At 35.3% G+C, this 18,297-nt stretch overlaps 2 protein-coding genes and 1 long non-coding RNA gene across 13 annotated transcripts in view; 1 reads left to right on the top strand and 2 right to left on the bottom strand.

The window, feature by feature from the left end:
• Positions 1-2,900, bottom strand: part of LOC117325101 (RB1-inducible coiled-coil protein 1-like) — a 28,913-nt gene extending 26,013 nt beyond the window's left edge. For all 11 annotated transcript variants that reach the window (XR_004532134.1, XR_004532136.1, XR_004532138.1 and 8 more), the window contains exons 1-5: positions 2,765-2,900; positions 1,375-1,513; positions 872-998; positions 416-497; positions 191-276 (exon numbers count right to left, since the gene is read on the bottom strand). Coding sequence is in view for 1 of the 11 variants with exons in the window: in XM_033881046.1 (XP_033736937.1) it covers positions 191-276; positions 416-497; positions 872-998; positions 1,375-1,442 (363 nt within the window). In the remaining 10 variants the exon portion in view is untranslated. The remainder of the gene's footprint in view (positions 1-190; positions 277-415; positions 498-871; positions 999-1,374; positions 1,514-2,764) is intronic.
• A 3,028-nt stretch (positions 2,901-5,928) lies between these two features.
• LOC117325099 (histone deacetylase 3-like) overlaps positions 5,929-18,297 on the top strand; it is a 35,254-nt gene continuing 22,885 nt past the window's right edge. Inside the window, exon 1 of the mRNA XM_033881045.1 lies at positions 5,929-6,036. Coding sequence (XP_033736936.1) covers positions 5,982-6,036 — 55 coding nt within the window. The 5' untranslated portion in view covers positions 5,929-5,981. The remainder of the gene's footprint in view (positions 6,037-18,297) is intronic.
• LOC117325100 lies at positions 14,882-17,293 on the bottom strand. Its single transcript, XR_004532133.1, has 2 exons — positions 16,600-17,293; positions 14,882-16,048 (listed from the first exon to the last, which is right to left on the bottom strand). It is a non-coding gene; the product is annotated as an uncharacterized LOC117325100 (long non-coding RNA).

The raw sequence follows: 18,297 nt of genomic DNA, 5'->3' as shown, positions 1-18,297 counted from the left end.
GTGTACAAATTGTGAGAGTTAGCAGGCTGCTGTGAAAGAAGTTGGTTTACAGAACGTCCTTTCAAACTTGTAAATCTAATTCAGATTAATAAATATCTTGGACAAAGTTTTTATATTATCACATGACAAAAATAACCATTTGACTATTGATAGTACAGTCATTTCAATGAATGATTTAAGATATACACACCAAAGCTAGCTGTGCCCGGGAGACAACTGTAGCATACGCCGGGGGCAGCAACAGTGACCCCTCCACCTGGCTGTGAATGTCCACATCTACAAATTGATAATGGCTTAATCAGCATATATCACACAAAGTTCAAAGTGTAAGTAATAAAGTAAACTTGTCCATTATGTTCAGAGGAAAATGAGACTTTCTATGATCTTAATGGTGTCCAGCCTTTCCTTTATTTACCTGATCCATAATGAACACTAGGAGAAGGGGGTGTCATGGCTTCTATGGTACTCTTGCTGAACAGGAATATTGGATTGGTGTCCTACAAGGACACAACAACAACATTTTATATATTTATAAAGTTTATGCATTTATTTGACTTCTGATTGGTCTTCTGAATGCCCTGTTCAATGACAAGTTATTTATGGCAGTTTCACGTAAATTGGTTGGTACGATAATTTTGACCTGTCTATAAAGGCAACCTGTCTATAGTGACCGTTTTTCTGCCTCCCCTTGGGCGGTCGTTATAGACAGCTTTGTCTGTATATTAAAACATTTACCAAACCTTAGTGATTACATATTTTGTATTACTTTTATAACATTTCACTTAAATACAAAGTTTAAAGGAATTCAAGCCTACAATTGACATAGAACTAATAGATACATGAATCAGTTACAGAATCTCAAATGACTTACAGTTCCTGCGTGGTATTTTCCAACCCTTGCGGAGGGATCAAGACTCTCTCCACCACTGATCAGTAATACCTGTTTGTCCTCTGTAATATGACATGCTCTGGCTATCACCCCTTGAAGAGTGGCAACACTGCAAAATAATTGACATGGAATTGAATTCTTAATTTACAAGTATCAAACAGCAGTGAGAGTTATTTTCAGATTTAGCAGCAAAGCATAACAATTACAATGGACTTTTTCAATATGACATCAATGATTTTATATGCACACCTCGTGTACAAAGTTATAATTAACATGTAAAATAGAAACTAGATAAATGTTATTCTGGTCATGCAAAGTGTAATGCATTATCATTTCTTAGATTTTATCAATTTTTCTTTTTAAGATGGAAAACAAGAACACAAATAGAATAATATTGATATCATTAAGCCAAAACTTTTTGTTTGTCAATTAAATGAAATGTAACATTAATCACAATGATTTATCAATGACTTATAATCAATTACCTCTCCATGGCTAAGTTCATATCGAAGGTGAGCATGGTGCCAGTGTCTACATGGAAGACATACAACATGGTGGCAGTGTGTCAGGATAGATCTCTCCCAAACAGCTCTCTTAGCATCACTCTGGACACCAATTCAACATCTGGTAATATAATGTCAATGCTACAATAGCTCATAAGATACTGTTTAAAATGAAAGGAACAACATACAGGAGGCCCGCATATGCCATCCTGAGCAATAAGGATACTGTATCTTGCCCAAAGATACAACTACAACAGCAGACTGGTCTGTTTCTCATGCTTTCCGTGAAAAACAAACCAACACGGGTAGGGATCATCGAATCACACACCTCAGATCTTCACCTGAGGTTATGGTCAGCATTCTAAACGACTGAGCGATCATGACTCAATTATCAATAAGATATAACCACTCTAGATCTGCTATCATCACACGCCCCTCTCAGACACTATTTACAACCTAAATTTGTCATATGACAGATTTTGCTTAACATATTATAACCTTTATGTAAACTTTATTTTTTTATTTATTCTACAAGCGATTGCCCAGATGGCAGCACATGAAGGGTCTTACTGTGGGAAATACAGTCAAGTGTAACAGGAGTACCTGGAGAAAATTCATGTTGTCAGGCCTATTTATATCCAATCAAGGAATTATTTAAAGACCAACTGCCTTGGTGAAAGGAAAGAGCAATATATAGCACTGTGTCACCCGACAGGTTTTACATAACATACAATAGACCTAGCCTTTATCTTCTAACACTAGAAGGAATGTCTGTTAATTGCTGTTAGCTTGGGAACAAAAAATGTCATCGATGGGTTCAATCCCTGGTGAAATTACATTTCACTGCTCTATTCCACAAACAACCAAAATTCAAACTTTGAACCTGACTTGTACCTACATATCTGATGTCTTTTTTTTTTACATTTCGATTAATTAGCGAGTGTCAGTGGCATAGATGACATTACTCCATCAATGTTAGTGGATTTACTGGATTACACGGTGAAAAACCTATACGACTGACGCCTTGGCGTCACACCAAATAATTACCCAGAGACCTTTATATAGCTAAAGCAAAAATGACATAATCATCTATAAACTACAATGAATCAGCTGATCAGACATGTTTCTTCACTTGAAGGTTGAAACTTGATCTGGCAAAAATATCGATAAATTTCAGTCAAAAACAATACTAAGAAATTAACATGATATCTAGTGATACAAACGTTTGTGATTGTATACAATTTGTAGTATCAAGACATATGCTAGGTCATATTCATACTGTCAGTCACATTGGGCCCGTCTGTCAAGTGAAAACGAAAACAAATAATTATTTTTCGTGTAATCCTTGACATATCGTCGAAATAGGACTTACCAGGGAAGAGATATTTTAGAAATACCGACACTCTCATCAAATTTCACATGATGTTTAGTTCTGTTATTTCAGTTCAGAAGAAATGACAAGGAAATCGTAATATTTTTCCTCTCATTGTGAAAATATTGCACCAGATCAAAATACAGCAGAAGAGCGATGGCAAGGGAAGTAACCCATTGAACGAAATATTACGCAACGTCACAACTAATGAAAAAGTTGTCACGATGCTTGAATAAATACAAAATAATTATTTCATTAATACTTTTACTTATATAGATAGTATGAGAAATTTTAGACAAAAAAAAAGAAGATTTACAACGCTTTTTAGGAGAAAAAGACAAAATAGCCCTGACCCATATATTAATAAAGGAGTTAAGTTGATTTTTTCATGTATTTGACGAGAAAATGTTTTCCTTAGAAGTTACCAGTGATCAGCGGGTAAGAGGTTACCAATAGGAATAATAAATATTGAGCTACAATTCCTCCTGGAATTACAGAATTGTCAGAGTCGTTTCTGTAGAGCTTTTGACGGATCTTGTCACATATTTATCTGTTTGAGATAGCCCCAAGCCCAATTTTTAGTGGTAACCTCTAGGCTCTTGCATGGTGACGAAGTTATGTCCACTATCGCCAAATATTACCTGAAGATTCTATGATAAATCCAGTTTATTGGCCTTTGTGTATCTAGAAAAAGCATCTTAATTGTTGAGACGGTATGTGAACTTAACACTTTGATTGTTTATTAAAGCAAAGTTAACCTTATTTTTGTTTGTTGGTACTTCTGACATGTCCGTGCTTTGACAATCCTGGAAAAATGAAACAATACGGGGAAAGAAAATTGAGCACAAGCACACGGGAACCCATATATTTAAGTTCTGTCATTCAATAACTGAGTTTTGTTAATTAGAGTCTAACTTGTCCATTTCAGTCAGCCCCTGATTTAATTTTCCAGCTTACTCTAACGGTTCAGTTTAAAACACGTCAAAAAACATAAAAATAAACCTGTATAAAACGGTGAATATATATTGCAATGGTTGCTTATTTTGAAACTTTGAAACGTTTAGCCTCCGTTGTTGCTGGGTTTTTTTCATCCATAAAGGTATCATGATACATAATATTTTGTATTTTATACACTTATTCCCTGGAAGCTTGTCTCTCCATACTTTGTCTTTACTCTGATCCATCATTATCAAGAAGGTTCAATATGAAAATAAAACCATGTTAGTGAATGATTTTGAAAATGATTTAGTATCGATAATTTTAAACCTCGTTCAGAATAGCTTTATATGATTACATATATTCTAATTATGTAAATCTTGTTCCATAAGGAATTAATTATCATTAACTTCTTATAGTGTTAGTGTAATAATTCCTATTCCATACATTCATCAGATGCAGACTTGATAATTAATCAAGATAAATTCTGTCTGAATTCATTGCCTAAACACCATTGCCCCCCCCCCCCCCCCCTCTTCTTTGTTTTTAATTTATTTGATAATCAGATCATTTTTATTGATTCTCGTTATAATGTTTCTAACTCACCTGATATATATATAAAAAATTAAAAAAAAGTCGCGAAACGAACAAATAATGAATAGGCGCCTAATGAATTTATGATATAAAAAAAATTGTAAATATTAGCAGGGACGTATAATAATATTATATGTCCCTGATATTAGTAATATAAACGGCGTATATCTATATCTACGCAGTGTGCGACTGAACAGAACTTTGCGTAAGTACTAAATACGGTCACCAAATAAACAAAGCACTCTAGTAAACGGACTACAGGTTACTTTATAACAACTTAATTGATGACATACTTATAGCATCAACAAATTATTACAAAAATTAAAAAAAACTTCTTAAATGATAACTAATAAATATACAGTATTAAATATATTAAATATATAATAAATAAATATATTATTATTTACCAAAATACTTTAGCTATTGAAAGTATCAGAAAAGCTCAGTCATAACAGAGACTTGTATCATCAGATATCGCGTCTCTGGTCAAAACAATCATACTAGATGTAAATGGCTTTACCACTGCGTCACACTTACGTTTAATAGACAAACTGTGACCATAAGGATATCATCCTAAATTATAAACTGGATACATAACGTTAAAGGCAGAAGGTAGTGTACGTTATTGGTGAAGTGTCCATAAAAAGATGGCTGTAACAAATGCCATTCTACAGGAAAGTGTTTTATGACCATTCCCATTTGTATTATATGTATACACAACTAGACTGAGACACAATGTAGTTCCCTCAAATCTTAATCTTTATCGTACAGATGTAATCTGGATCTTCAACAAGACAATTTCTGTGGACATCCATGTGAAAATGCCTCACATTTTCTCTTTGAGTGTCATTTTTTCGACAAGGAAATTAAGGCGCATTAAATTGTGCTCAAACAAATTTAATTAGGAATTGAGTTAAACTTAGAACTGCCTTTTGTTTGGTAATTCAGACCTTTCTGTAGACATTAACACACGTGTGTTTAAATGTGGGTAGTCTCATCAAATCCAATAATCGATTTTGAGAATTTGTGAAAAAAAATGGTATTTTACCTGTTATTATCTACTTCATGTTGTAAGAATGCTCTAATAATTTATAATAACTTGTTATCCCTTGGTGAAAGTAATGTTTGTGACAAAGTATGTTTAAAGTAATGCACAGCAACATCCACCAGCTAGTCTACTGTGATGAAAATGACGCAATGCTAATTAATGATAAATTGAATTGGCTGAATATGAGATCAGCTTCGATTCACGACTGGTCAAATGAAAATTTTACCCGGACAAATATATAATTCATTAATTGTCCGTACCAATTAAAACCATTTATAGAGATACCAAAGATGTGACACAAGAAAAAGGATGGTCATGGTAGTTGATACAGAGGTAATGTGTTTTGCCTGTGTCATTAATTGTATATCATAAAAATATAACTTTGTGCATTTAACTACAAGAAGAATCTACACCTAAAGTCAGACTGTAGCAAATTATCGTCTGTTTTAAAACAATTGATTGAAATAAATAATGATAAAAAAGATGTTTTAGAAAATTTGTTTATTTGATTACAGTAGTACCAAAGAACTAAAATAGTAGTAAATCGATCTAAGGGAGATCACTCATACACCGATAATGAACTCTCGTTTAATGAAGGTAAAGAAGTAGTGGACGCAAAATAAGAAAAAGGAAAACACAATGTCTCAAAAAGTTGCTTATTTTCTTGACCCAGATGTTGGAAATTTCCATTATGGTAAGATTTATATGAATTTTGGTATTTAGCATACGACAGACAAAGGCATATTTGCAGAAATGCCCAAGAAAAGCGTAAATTTGCCTATCGGCTTTCATCAAACAAGAAGTTTATTTTTATGAAACCTAATGTTAACTGCGATTAATATGTATAATGACCATTGTCATTTGTCAAATGAAGCTATATATCTAAATGACGAATAATACGTAGAATCGTCTGGTTGGTAGCTGTGATAGCTAGGCCTATAGGGTGACACTAAAATACGCCATAGGGAATATATGCCATATGCATAGCGCCATATAACGTTACTGCTTATAGGGGTCTTTGCACACCAGAGCAAAATATAAGAGACATCTTCACCTGTTTTTCGTTGATATATCCCTTTTACAGGTTCTGGTAAAGTTTCATTTAAAAATGTGTACTTAAGAAATTCGATATTATTTTGTGCAGCAAGCTGAATTAAAGCACTTTACATTGAAATATGCTATATATATCAGGTCGGGGAAACCCCTAGATCGGCGTATACGTATAATACCTTGATTTGAGCATATATAATGCACACCATAGAAAAATGCAAGTGTTATTTCTTCAAAGTCAATGCCTTTTTTCACATTGTATGTGTATTATACATGAATAAGGTAACTGTGACCTACTTTTCTAAACATTGCAATAGGACAATAAAAAATGACATTTGGGTAAAGATCTAGAATAGATGTTGAACTTGAATTTTGCAAAATTAATTTACAGTGACTTACTTTTTTAAACATTGAAATAAGACAATGAAAATTGATATTTGGAATGAGCAACAGATGCTGAACTTGAAGTTTGCAAAAATTAGGTCACTGCCACAGAACAATGAAAATTGACATTGGATGAACATCCATTAGATGTTCCTTTTGAATTTTGTAAAATCAGGTTATTTTATATACATTAGATCCTGATTTCCCCCCAAAAATTAGGTCATTGTGACCTACTTTTATAAATATCATAACCATATCTATCAAGTTTCACGCATTAGGTTAGAGACTCCTACATGACAGTTCACTGTGCAGAAATCAAAATCTCTAGTTTGAAATTAATGACCCGGGCGAGCCCAAGCTATCTGCCATGACATGTACACTGCGTAGATATATGGAAGTTGCCGAACTCTTCGAGCTTGAAACAAAAGAATAAGGAACAGTCAAACTTTCTAGCTTCAGTTCATGGAAGCGATGTGAACCTGATTTGAATTGAGTTCACTTCCACATCATTCGTTGCCGATATGAGACTCGGTATTCATGAATACTTCTTATAGTTGAATAACTGAGCTGAATTTGAGGTAAGTATGTAATCTGTATCACACTTCCTATCATAGTCATTCTGAGCACAGCTATGGAAAGGGGCAGGGGCAGTCCAAACGTAAGAAAACAAAACTTATTTGGACCTGCTAATCTTCAAGGGGGGACATGTACACCAAAGAAGAGAAACTATGACTGTGGTTTTAAGAAGGAATATATAGGAATCAGAATTTTCATGGATTACCCCTAGCGATCGCTGTAAAACTGATGCATATAGCAAACTTTGCAAATCTCATTTTGGCATCAATTTTGGAGGGAGAAAAGATGTCACAAAACATGTAAAATCAGTGTTACATGTCAAGTTGTGTCGTGAAAGTTTGAATCATTGTTATAATTATACATGTCATTTTTTCAAGTTCAGTGAAACTCACTTGAAAATAAAACATGCAAATGCAGAAGCCATGTTCTGAAATTTTCTGACTAAACAATGCAGATTTGGAAAGAGCATTCAGCAGTCAGGAATTTTGAAGATACAAACGGACCAGAGGGGATCCCTGGATAACAGTACTATCTGTGACATTTTATCTTGCAAAATGAAACAGGACTGTGAATGCTGGAATTACAAACCTTCAGAGTTTGTCTTGAAAACTTCGAGGAGTTTTACTTTCCAGTAGTTTCATTCACTATTCAGCACATTATAATTACTCGGCTGCATTCACCTCTTATTAAAATGAATATATTAATCAATTTAAAAAAAAATTGCCATGTTCTTTTTTATTCTGTGGGAAACACTAATTGTTGAGGAATGCATCGTCCATGTTGAGTAAAAATGTCGATGTAATCTCCAGTTTGAGAAAAAGTCTCCAGTTTGGCATCGTTTGACCCTTGAAATGTATGCAAAATTAGGCCACTGTGACCAATTTAAAAAATGAATTGTCATAGGACAATCAAATTGATATGTGGGATGCTGAACTTGAAATTTGCCAAATCATGTCAATGTCTGTCTTAAAATTGTCATAGAGAAATCTTTTCCTAAAAAACTTTCATTTAAGAATGGCACCCCTTTCTATGTATGTGAGTACTTTACAGCTAAGGCTGTGGTTTCATTCAGTATGTTACAGTTGTAGTAAACTTTAGAAAGATCTTAGTAATATCAGTGATCACTTACTCAAATCTCTCAACATATAAACAAACATTTTGTTGACAAATTGATCAATCTAGAAACCAGTCTATACCATTCATTGAACAGTAATTAATTATATAACTGGACCATCATGCTATGAGGCCATTGGCCTCTTGTTGATATTATTTTATTTAGGGTATAAATAAAAGGTCAAAAAACAGCTGTATTCTCTAGTAATGACTACATTAGCCTGGACAACCCCATACAGCTACACCTAGGCAAAAACATCCTGGAGATGGATAACATAATACATTGTAGTAATATCTAATGGAATTTATAGACTCCTTCATATTATTAACACATCTAAAGCTGCTGGCCATGATAACATAGAACTCTAATACATCGATCAGGAGCTGTCAATAGAGATTTCACCCATTCTCTTGTCTTAACTCTCAGAGGTCACTAGAATCTGGTCATGTTCCATACAACTGGACAACAGATAATGTTGCCCCAGTTTACAAAAAATGGCCTAAAATGTAAGCCTGAATTTACCGCCTTATATCTCTGATATGTTTTTGTAAACTCCTGGAACATATATAGTAAGTAACATTATGAACCATGCTGATCACAATAACATCCTTTATCCCTTAAGTTTTCAGACAGTCAAGGTCATATGAGAGTCAGTTGATAGAATTCATTGATGACATGTTGAGCGACCTAGAAGAAGGTACATGTAAACAGATAGACATATTAATTATGGACTTTTGTAAGCTTTTAAGGCCTTTGATAATTAGGTAAACACTGCCCTCATTATGATAACCATAAACGTATGGAATTGCTGTAGATAACACCTGGATATCTAACTTTCTACATATAAATAATCAAACTCAGACTGTTAGATCAGGAAACGTCCAATTCTGCCCTAGTAAGATCAAGGGTCTCTCAAGGCTTGGTTAGAATCTCTTCCTATTCTACATAAAATATATCACTGATGGAATTAAATCTTCTATCAGACTCTTTGTAGATGACACCATCATGTATCTTGCCCACTCTGCCCTGCAAAGAGATCTTGATCAGCTAGGCATTTGGGAAATGTCAGGTCCTCTCTATCACCTGGAACAGACGTCCCATCTGTCACCCCTACATGGCCACAAGTTGGAGCCTGTGACAGAGGCCAAATATCTTAATAGTTACCATCAGCTCCAACTTAAAATGTGATACTCATATTAATAACATTACCAAAAAAGCCAATTCCACCCTTCGTTTCTTGAGGGGAAATCTCTTCATCAAAGATATGGCCTACAAATATTGCAAGTTCCTTGCAATTGCACTGGGGAATACAAAAATGGCATTTTCCTCGCCCGAAAGGCATTTATTAACATTTTCTTGAAAAATTATCTTCGGGGCGAGGATAATGCCATCAAGTTCGGAAGAATCGCTTTTTATTCAGGAAAATGACATTGTCCTTAAAAAATGCCTCTTGTACGAGTAAATTGCCATTTTGGTCCGAGGAAATTGCCATTTTCCCGTCACGCCCGAGTGCTGCCAGGATTTACCTGTGCAGCGGCGAGACGGCTAGCTGGCAGCATACGGCCGACCAGCTCGTTATCGACACACGTGTACGATTGACAACGCGGCCGACCACCACTGCATGTCGCGTAATCGGGCTTTACATGGAATGAAATCCTAAAATAAAAAAAAAAGCTGTAACAACCATGCTATTCATAAACGTATCCGATATTTGCCTTACCTTTCTTATTTTAAATGGCACGGTTCGGTTCACGGTATTTTTTATCTCGCATCACGGTACGCTCATGATTCGGGCCGTCTCCGATTTTCTGCGCGGTAATTTGTATCGCCCATTTAAGTTTGATTTATATAGAAACTTTTCTGGATCCGTGTTCAAAACAGGCGGTTTAAATTCATTTTAAATCGTTTCAGAATCAAAATTGTCGAGGCGAAGTGTTCCCGATCTACTGTCAGGAATCCTGTATTTTGATTGGCTGATGACGACTCACAGATCTAGGTTATTTCCTAACCTGAATAATGTTTCTCGCTGCTGCATTAAAGGCGTATTTTTGCTACAGATCGTACGGCGTACACCAATCATGCTTATCCTGCGTAAATCCCGGAGCCCTCCACACTTTCAAGACCCCGACAGGATAAACTAATGGGGCACGCTGTACCGTCATATCGTATCGCGAGACAAGTATCTACCTATCGTATCGTGAGGGAAGCGTATCGTTGCAGCACTAGTTACAACCACATGATATTAATAAACATATCTAATATTTGCCTTTTCATGCCCGATTTGTAAATGGCTAGGACCTACTCATTACAGTTTTCCGTAGTTTATTGTGCACTGTTGAGACCGAATCAAAGTCTGAAATTGAAATCTCTACAGTAGAGTGACACTCACGAAAACAAAAGGTAGCTTTTTTTTTAAGATGTTCGTTCTTTTCTCTACTGTATGTATTGCGCCGTGTCCCATATTATTATTTTTTTTACTGCAGAACATGGGTGAAAATACGTACGCCGTGTACGGTTCGTATTTGCAGAGACATAGATATATGTCTCTGGTATTTGTTGGGACTAAATAAAATTCCGAAGTTCCGAACAACAAAGATATATAAATGCAGACGTGAAGATTTGTCCTTAATGTGCATGCCAATGTCCCTATATGTAATAGTGCGTTCACATCGGAATAACATATATCATGCTTGTTTATTCCAAGGAGGCCTCCACATTGTTTTCCCACAGCTATTTATCGGAAATGTATACATGTATGTTTTTCTCTGTATATATAATCTTGTGAAAGAGAGAATTGAAATAAAGATTAAATGTCAGCCAGTGATTCCCGTGTTCGTTTTTAAGAGGTTTGTCGCCCGGCCATAAGATGAATGCGATTTTGTTTGGTGCGTTAATGAAAAAGCCCCTCAGCGTAAGCTGGATACAGGACATCATTTTGAACGTTATTTCCTGTAATTTATTGTACTTAAAACGTATACATATGTATAAATGTTTGAAACTCAAATAAAAAATATGGTGCATGTATTGTATTTTACACGAAAATGTTCGTCTACGAGACGGGTTGTGTTTTAAATGTGTACTCAAGTAGACAATCGTTAACTCTTTGAAAGGATAGGGACAAGGTCTATTAATGTGACAAACATAACCGTGACGTAAAATGGCACAGAATATTTGACGTAAAATGGCACAGAATATTGCATTTTCAAGGCGTCTTTTCCATCGATTGACGTTATGGGTCATGGTATGCTTTAATTCACATAAAGACAAGTTTCATATCGCGTAAAAATCAATACTGGTGGGTTTTTTTTCAATATCCACGCCATTTCACGTCACGGTAATATTATGTTAGTCATGATAATAGGCATGGACCCTGTTTACGTTATTTCTTGTAATTTTCTGATTATTACTGTTACTTGAATTACATTGTATTGTTTTTGCTCATTGTTTTGGATTCCAATACTCGTAATATTGAAAATATCAGGTTCGTTAGTTTTTGCGTTCTATTTCTTACTCAGAATAACTTGCACTTGAAATGTCTCCTTGTCTTGCTGTAGCGTAACTTAACATTTTTGGGCACGGATGAAGGGCACAACATGTTGTACAGTGATTAATCATTATATCTCTGTATTGAATTTCAGTGAAATGATACCTTTGCCTTACAAGAGAAGTTCTGCCATGGGCAGTGATCCCATGGGCAGTGATCTCTCCACAAGCCATGACACTGCAACCACCAAGAGAACGTCGTCCTTCGACGCAGATATCTCAGAATCTCTCTCATACACGACGATACGTCCTGCTACGGCCGTAACTGCTATCTAAGTGGATTCTTGACTCATCTTTGAACATAAAACTACCCGTCAATTGGCGTTGTGTGTGTCGGATATTCCTACAACACCACACTTATCGTGCTTGTCTGTTGATTACTTTAATGCTGAGATAGAAAATTTCCACTTACATGAAAAAAAGTCAAAATCATAACTTAACCGATTTACCCCGTATCATTCACGGTAAAATGTAAATGAACTGCAGCGACGACAACAGGCATATATGGATGGGTAGTGTAAAATTCATATTTAATGTATCAATTTTACTTTATTTCATATGGTATTGATTGTTTAGTCCAGATTATCGGTGGCCTAGGTCAGGATAAGCGGGAAATGACCAACCCTCTTTATATATTTTTCTTATCTTAATATATATATATCATCGTTTACACACAATTGGATATGGCAAAAGATTTTTACCAACTTATAAAATCCCTTTCCCTAAAATTCATATTACAAAGATAGTGAAAGCGACACATTATATTTATGATTACAAAGAAAGCAAAGAAAGTGGTAGGAAGAAAGACATATCTAGAAATATAAGATTAAGATGAAGATACTACATAAGGTTATATCATAAAACAATGTTCTAAACGATCTACACAATATTTATCTTTAAATACAATTAAAAACTTGTACATGTCGTATTCTTACACATCCAATACATTATAAACGTCAATAATCCATTGTCCACTAAAACACATACCATAGTTCCTTCATCGGATCAAATGCATGAGCCAATAATTACAGTACAATAGACCGAAGATAATCCGGACACTGTTGGTCCGAGCACAAACCGTCTGGATTACGAGTTTTCCGGACTGCTGAATTTCGTGGACTTTGTGAATAAATTTGTCGAGAACGCGATATTTCCCTTGATTACATACACTTGGAAACGTTTGACAACTCATCAATGATTTTGGTATGTTTTTGTGAATATCAATTTTACATGTTTCTTTTTTTTATTATTGTTTTGGTTTACGTTTCATTCCTTCTACAATTTTAAATAAACGAAATTTAAAGAGGAACATCATTTAGGGTTAGGACTAGTCATGGTGACCTTCAAACAGTACACATGAGCTACGTCCCGCTACTGTACATTTACGTAATCATTACCCTACAGAATGTAAAAGTGGCACAAAGGTGTTTTGTGATGTTTACTCCAGATCAATAATAATCTTATCTTGGTTGCGTATGTTTTTATGGACTCGTTCTAACTACGGAATAGCATTTGTTGATACCCTAGTTATCAGTTGCTTAAGGTTTGAAACAAAAACAGGGCCAGTCTATAATCCGTTCATTAAAATCGAAGTAGTGAAAAACAAAGTACCGTTACAAAAACTGAGCTGCACAGGTAAATGCCTGGGGCCAAGACCTCGCAGCGGTTGCTTTGACAATGTGTAAGCGGGCAAGCTGATCAGTTGTCGACACGGATGACTGACCCGAACTTCTCTCCACGTTGTTGAAAATCTTCCGGATTAAAATTGGAAGTAAGAAATGTGTGATTTCATAGTGATCAATAAAATCTGAAATCTGTAAATGTTTAAAATAAATGCTTAAAACGTCAATAAATTAAATGAGCTTGGACCTAGACAGTCGTGAATAGTATATACTAGCTGTCCAATCGGAGAGTAATATACTGTACAATGCATGCAGCATTTGTTAATTGACATCTGCATTTTCTGAAAACGGAATCTTATCTTTTTTATTATGAATCAAAGTAACCTGTTCACGTTATGGGTCATGTGGATCTTTTAAACTAATAACTTTCCTTTAAATCAATGAACATTATTATTGTTTAAAACTCGATTGATAAAATGACTGATAAAATAAACGAAAAAAGACCATGTTTGATAGACAAAAAAAAGACTATTGGTATTGGCAACAAACTAAGGCAGACTAGAGCTACAACTACACTTTATTATATTTGTGCACAGAGTCGTGAAGATCGGCCTACCACCACTTCTTCTATACCCGGAGGCATAAGTGAAAATTGGTCATCAGGTGTGTCAATCGGAACACCTGGTGAGGTCACTCTGCATTTCAATTAAATAGGTTATCCACAGCATTGATTTCAGTAAGTTTTTAATGATGTTTTTCTTAGCCAAAATTTGAAGAAAAAAAAAAGATATTTCAAAGTGAAGTTAGCAATGCAGATATAACCATTTATGCAGATTTCATTATAGGGAAGTTATTTCAATGTTTAATTAAATCATTATTCAAATTATTACAGCCTATAACTAAAAGGTTTAAATTAAAGTTTAAATATCCTTTTATATGGATTTGCGTTAATAATTTTGTTATAATAAAGAAACGATACTGGGCCTTGCATGAACTTACCCTGATTGTCAACACAAAAAGTATAAATCAGTATTATCAGTTTTATGAACAGTAAGTGTGTATCATGGTCTACCTATTTTTCCTGTGAAGTTGCGTGTACAATAAATCCCAATACCCAGTTAAGAGGCGGAGCTTAGTTGTCCAATAACTTCACATACTAGGAAGTTGTTGTACATCAAAGTGTACACTAACTCCCCAAATTTGGATGTTATTGGCTACCGAAGGTATGCAGCAACGTATACAGTCAAAAACTCACAGAACCATTAGTTTATTTCCGTAATTTTCAACTTCAATGAAACAAAAACTTCAAGGCATACAATCATTTCCAATTTGTCTATGCAAAAAGTCAAGGTAAGTTCTATTTAATGTAATTATTAAACTTCAGTGTCCTCATGTCAATCCGATCACAGAAAAATAAAGCTGAAGACCGTGTCCTCTATATATTATACAGTGAAACCTCACCTTACGACCACCCCGCTATTACGGGCACTTTTTTTTCAGTCCCGATTTTTTCTCTCTATATCTTTGTATTGGTCGCTTCACTATTACGACCACCCCGCTATTCCGTATTACGACCACCTTGTGCAGTCCCGACGACCACTAATTAACGTTAATTACCCCCACAATTATGACCAGTTGATCGTGTCTAAAAATTTACCTGGTGTACCGAGCCGTGAACAGCTTACGGTAATTCGTGTCAAACTGGCCATTTGCGTGTGTATACGTAATTATCGATCTTTTGTTTACTGACCAGTGTATCCACAGGTGAGTAGAATGGCTATTAATCTCTTAGAAAACTTTGCACTGACCGGAAGGTAAAATAAACATCCAGTCTTTCATTGTTCGTAACAAGCCAGCATGTGCCGGATTTTGGTTTTACCGTTATGTGTGATCGCCCTTCCTAGGTGGCGCTGTGACGGATTAATACACATGTGATCAGATTATCTAAGCCTATCTGGGCTTGGAACATTGTAATAACCGTACATTTTTTCTTTTTTTTTTATTAATCATGGTATTAAAATAATTATGTGGCTGTTGGTCGTTTTAAGACCCAATTACATACAGGTGAGTAAAATAAACATTGTAACGTTTGATTTTTTTTTCTGGTCAATTGTATCAATGCCGAATAGGGTCTGTAGTACATAGGTGTTATTAAAACTTGAAAAAAAACATGTTTGGTTACAAATATTATGTATACGATTCCCTGTTCACAAATTTAACATAACGCGTAACAGTTGTCCAGTTCGCCGCATTTGTACAATAGTGTAAGTTGTGTGTAATTTCCTTTCACTTTCACATGTTGTTTTGGTTTGTTTACACCGACGACCTGACTTCCATAACAAATGGGGGTTCCTCCGAGAAGTCTCCTGTATATACATCATTGTACATATCAAAGTACTCCGGAATACATCGGTCACCTGCAAGTCAGTGGGGGAAAACAAGTTATTACTAGATGTTATCCTATGATAAAGACATGGTAGGATGGGCTAACAAGTTGTCGTATTCGACATGGTTTAGAAAGGTTTTAAAAAAAGATTCTCGAAATATCAGACATAACTCGCATCTCGAAAAAAAAACAATCTAATATATTCTCATAGAATTCAAGTTTTTTAATGACAAAACATTATAGAAAAATGAATTTACTTGAAATCAAGTAACTTTTGAAATCATTAAATCATAATCGATCTAGGTCAAATTGATTTAAATAAACTACATGTTCATGCTGAATCAATAGGGCCACAGCACAGGGACTCGTTTTGGGGTTTTCGAGCAATATATTTTTTATTGATTGATTACTCCTTTTTTAACGAGATTTCAGAATGTGTATGATTATTTGCTAAATATTTAGTGTCGTGCTAATCCCGACGTCCCTATGTACCATCCAAATAGATAATTTTTAAAATCGGGTTTGAAGAATTATTTGATTTTCATCTTTACCGTTATCTCATTTATTTAAGAAATAACTTACCTTCTTGGTTGTAATAATGTCTGTTCTTGCTGGTAATTTGGTGTATTCCAGTCCTCCTAAATATGTTTTGCATCCCCTTCCCGTTAACTCCCGACAGGTGTCAGCGACATGTCGGAAATCCCATCAAAAACTTTCACTTCGTTTTCTATATCCTTGAATGCTTGAGATAACACAATGTCGTCAAAATCATCCCCTTGTAATGAAAGGAAATCCCTGTACTTTAAACTGACCATTAAGCTAGCTGAAGGGGTTGACATCCTGCTGCTTACCGCTTACAAAGTCGGGTGCGCATTGAACTACATGTAACTGATATTGTTTTTGGCGGGAAATGTACTCCTAATTGATCGTTGATTGCTTTTGGCGGGGAATTCACTCAGAAACCCGAGATAATTCTGATTGGTTTTTAGAAGTTTAATGACAGCCGATGGACGGGCCATGACAAAAGCCATTTTATTGAATGTCCTAGACTCGTGTACACTTGATATTTCGGTGGGCGTTACTCGTTCGCTACGCGAACTCGTAACCGCCCACCGAAATATCTCGTGATACACTCGTCTAGTCATTCAATTACTATAACTTAAGCAACCGTTTTATAGTGACGATTTGTCTGCCTCCCCCTTGGGCGGTTTTTATAGAGATTTAAGGCGGTCGCCGATAACAGTACACACGATAGTCAACAATTCATCTACCCGCTCGCTCAAGCGGAACTAATCTACGTTTAGAAATGAAACAGTCGCCGGTCAGTGCTGTCTATTAAATCGGATAAAACGCCAAATCTACCATGTTTGCTAAGCACTGTTTCACTTCAAATGACTAGATTTTGTACAGTTGTTATTGTTACAGGATAAATATAATTCATGGTCAGTGTCTTAAAATATACCCACTTTTGTCTTTCTGTCCCGATAACTCGGATAACTCGAAGATTTCTCGTGGTTCCACTGCATTCGAAATTCAAATTAAAGTACATGTTGGGCATATTACAGGTAAAATACTGCATACTGGTCTTCTATACATGCATACATATACATGTCTATATATATATATATAACAAAACAACACAGCATCAATGTTTTATATATTTTATTAAAAACTACATTAAATCACTACTACATTTAGTTTATGGGACTTACTTTGGTATGCCATTGTTTTCAATCTCTTCATCTGTCCATCATGTACGTTCACTTGTCCAGATATCTGCTTCAATGGTTTTCGTTTCAAATTTTGTAATGAGAATGACAAATTGAAAAAATAGAATTATAGTTATGTAACTTTATAAACAATATGGTTTTACGTTATTACAGACTAAAGCTACCAACACTTGGACATCATTACGTCGAATGTGACTTTCCCGCATACAGCGCTGTATTCATTCAGGCCGGATTATTTCCGCGTCACGATCGACACTACAACAAGAAAGCGTCTCTACTAAAAACAAGAGATCCCAGAGGGATCTTGGCGCCCACCATTGAATGATCTTTATAGGTTCCATGTCAGATTGATCTTTTCTCTACTTTTCCCTTCCTCTAAGTCTTACTAATCTGTGTAAATTCAGAAACAGCCCTCTAGTACTTTGCAAACAATTTAAGATTTAGCGATAATGGCTGTCTGTTGTTTTCGGATTGGTCCGAAAATGCAACACCAGGGACCAAGGGGAGCCTACATATGAAATTCGAGAAAGATCCCTTCAGTACCTTCTGT

This window comes from Pecten maximus, chromosome 4 (genome assembly GCF_902652985.1).
Source record: "Pecten maximus chromosome 4, xPecMax1.1, whole genome shotgun sequence".
NCBI lineage: Eukaryota > Metazoa > Mollusca > Bivalvia > Pectinida > Pectinidae > Pecten > Pecten maximus.
The sequence above is the reverse complement of the archived record's forward strand: the minus strand, read 5'-3'. Positions and strand labels throughout refer to the sequence as shown.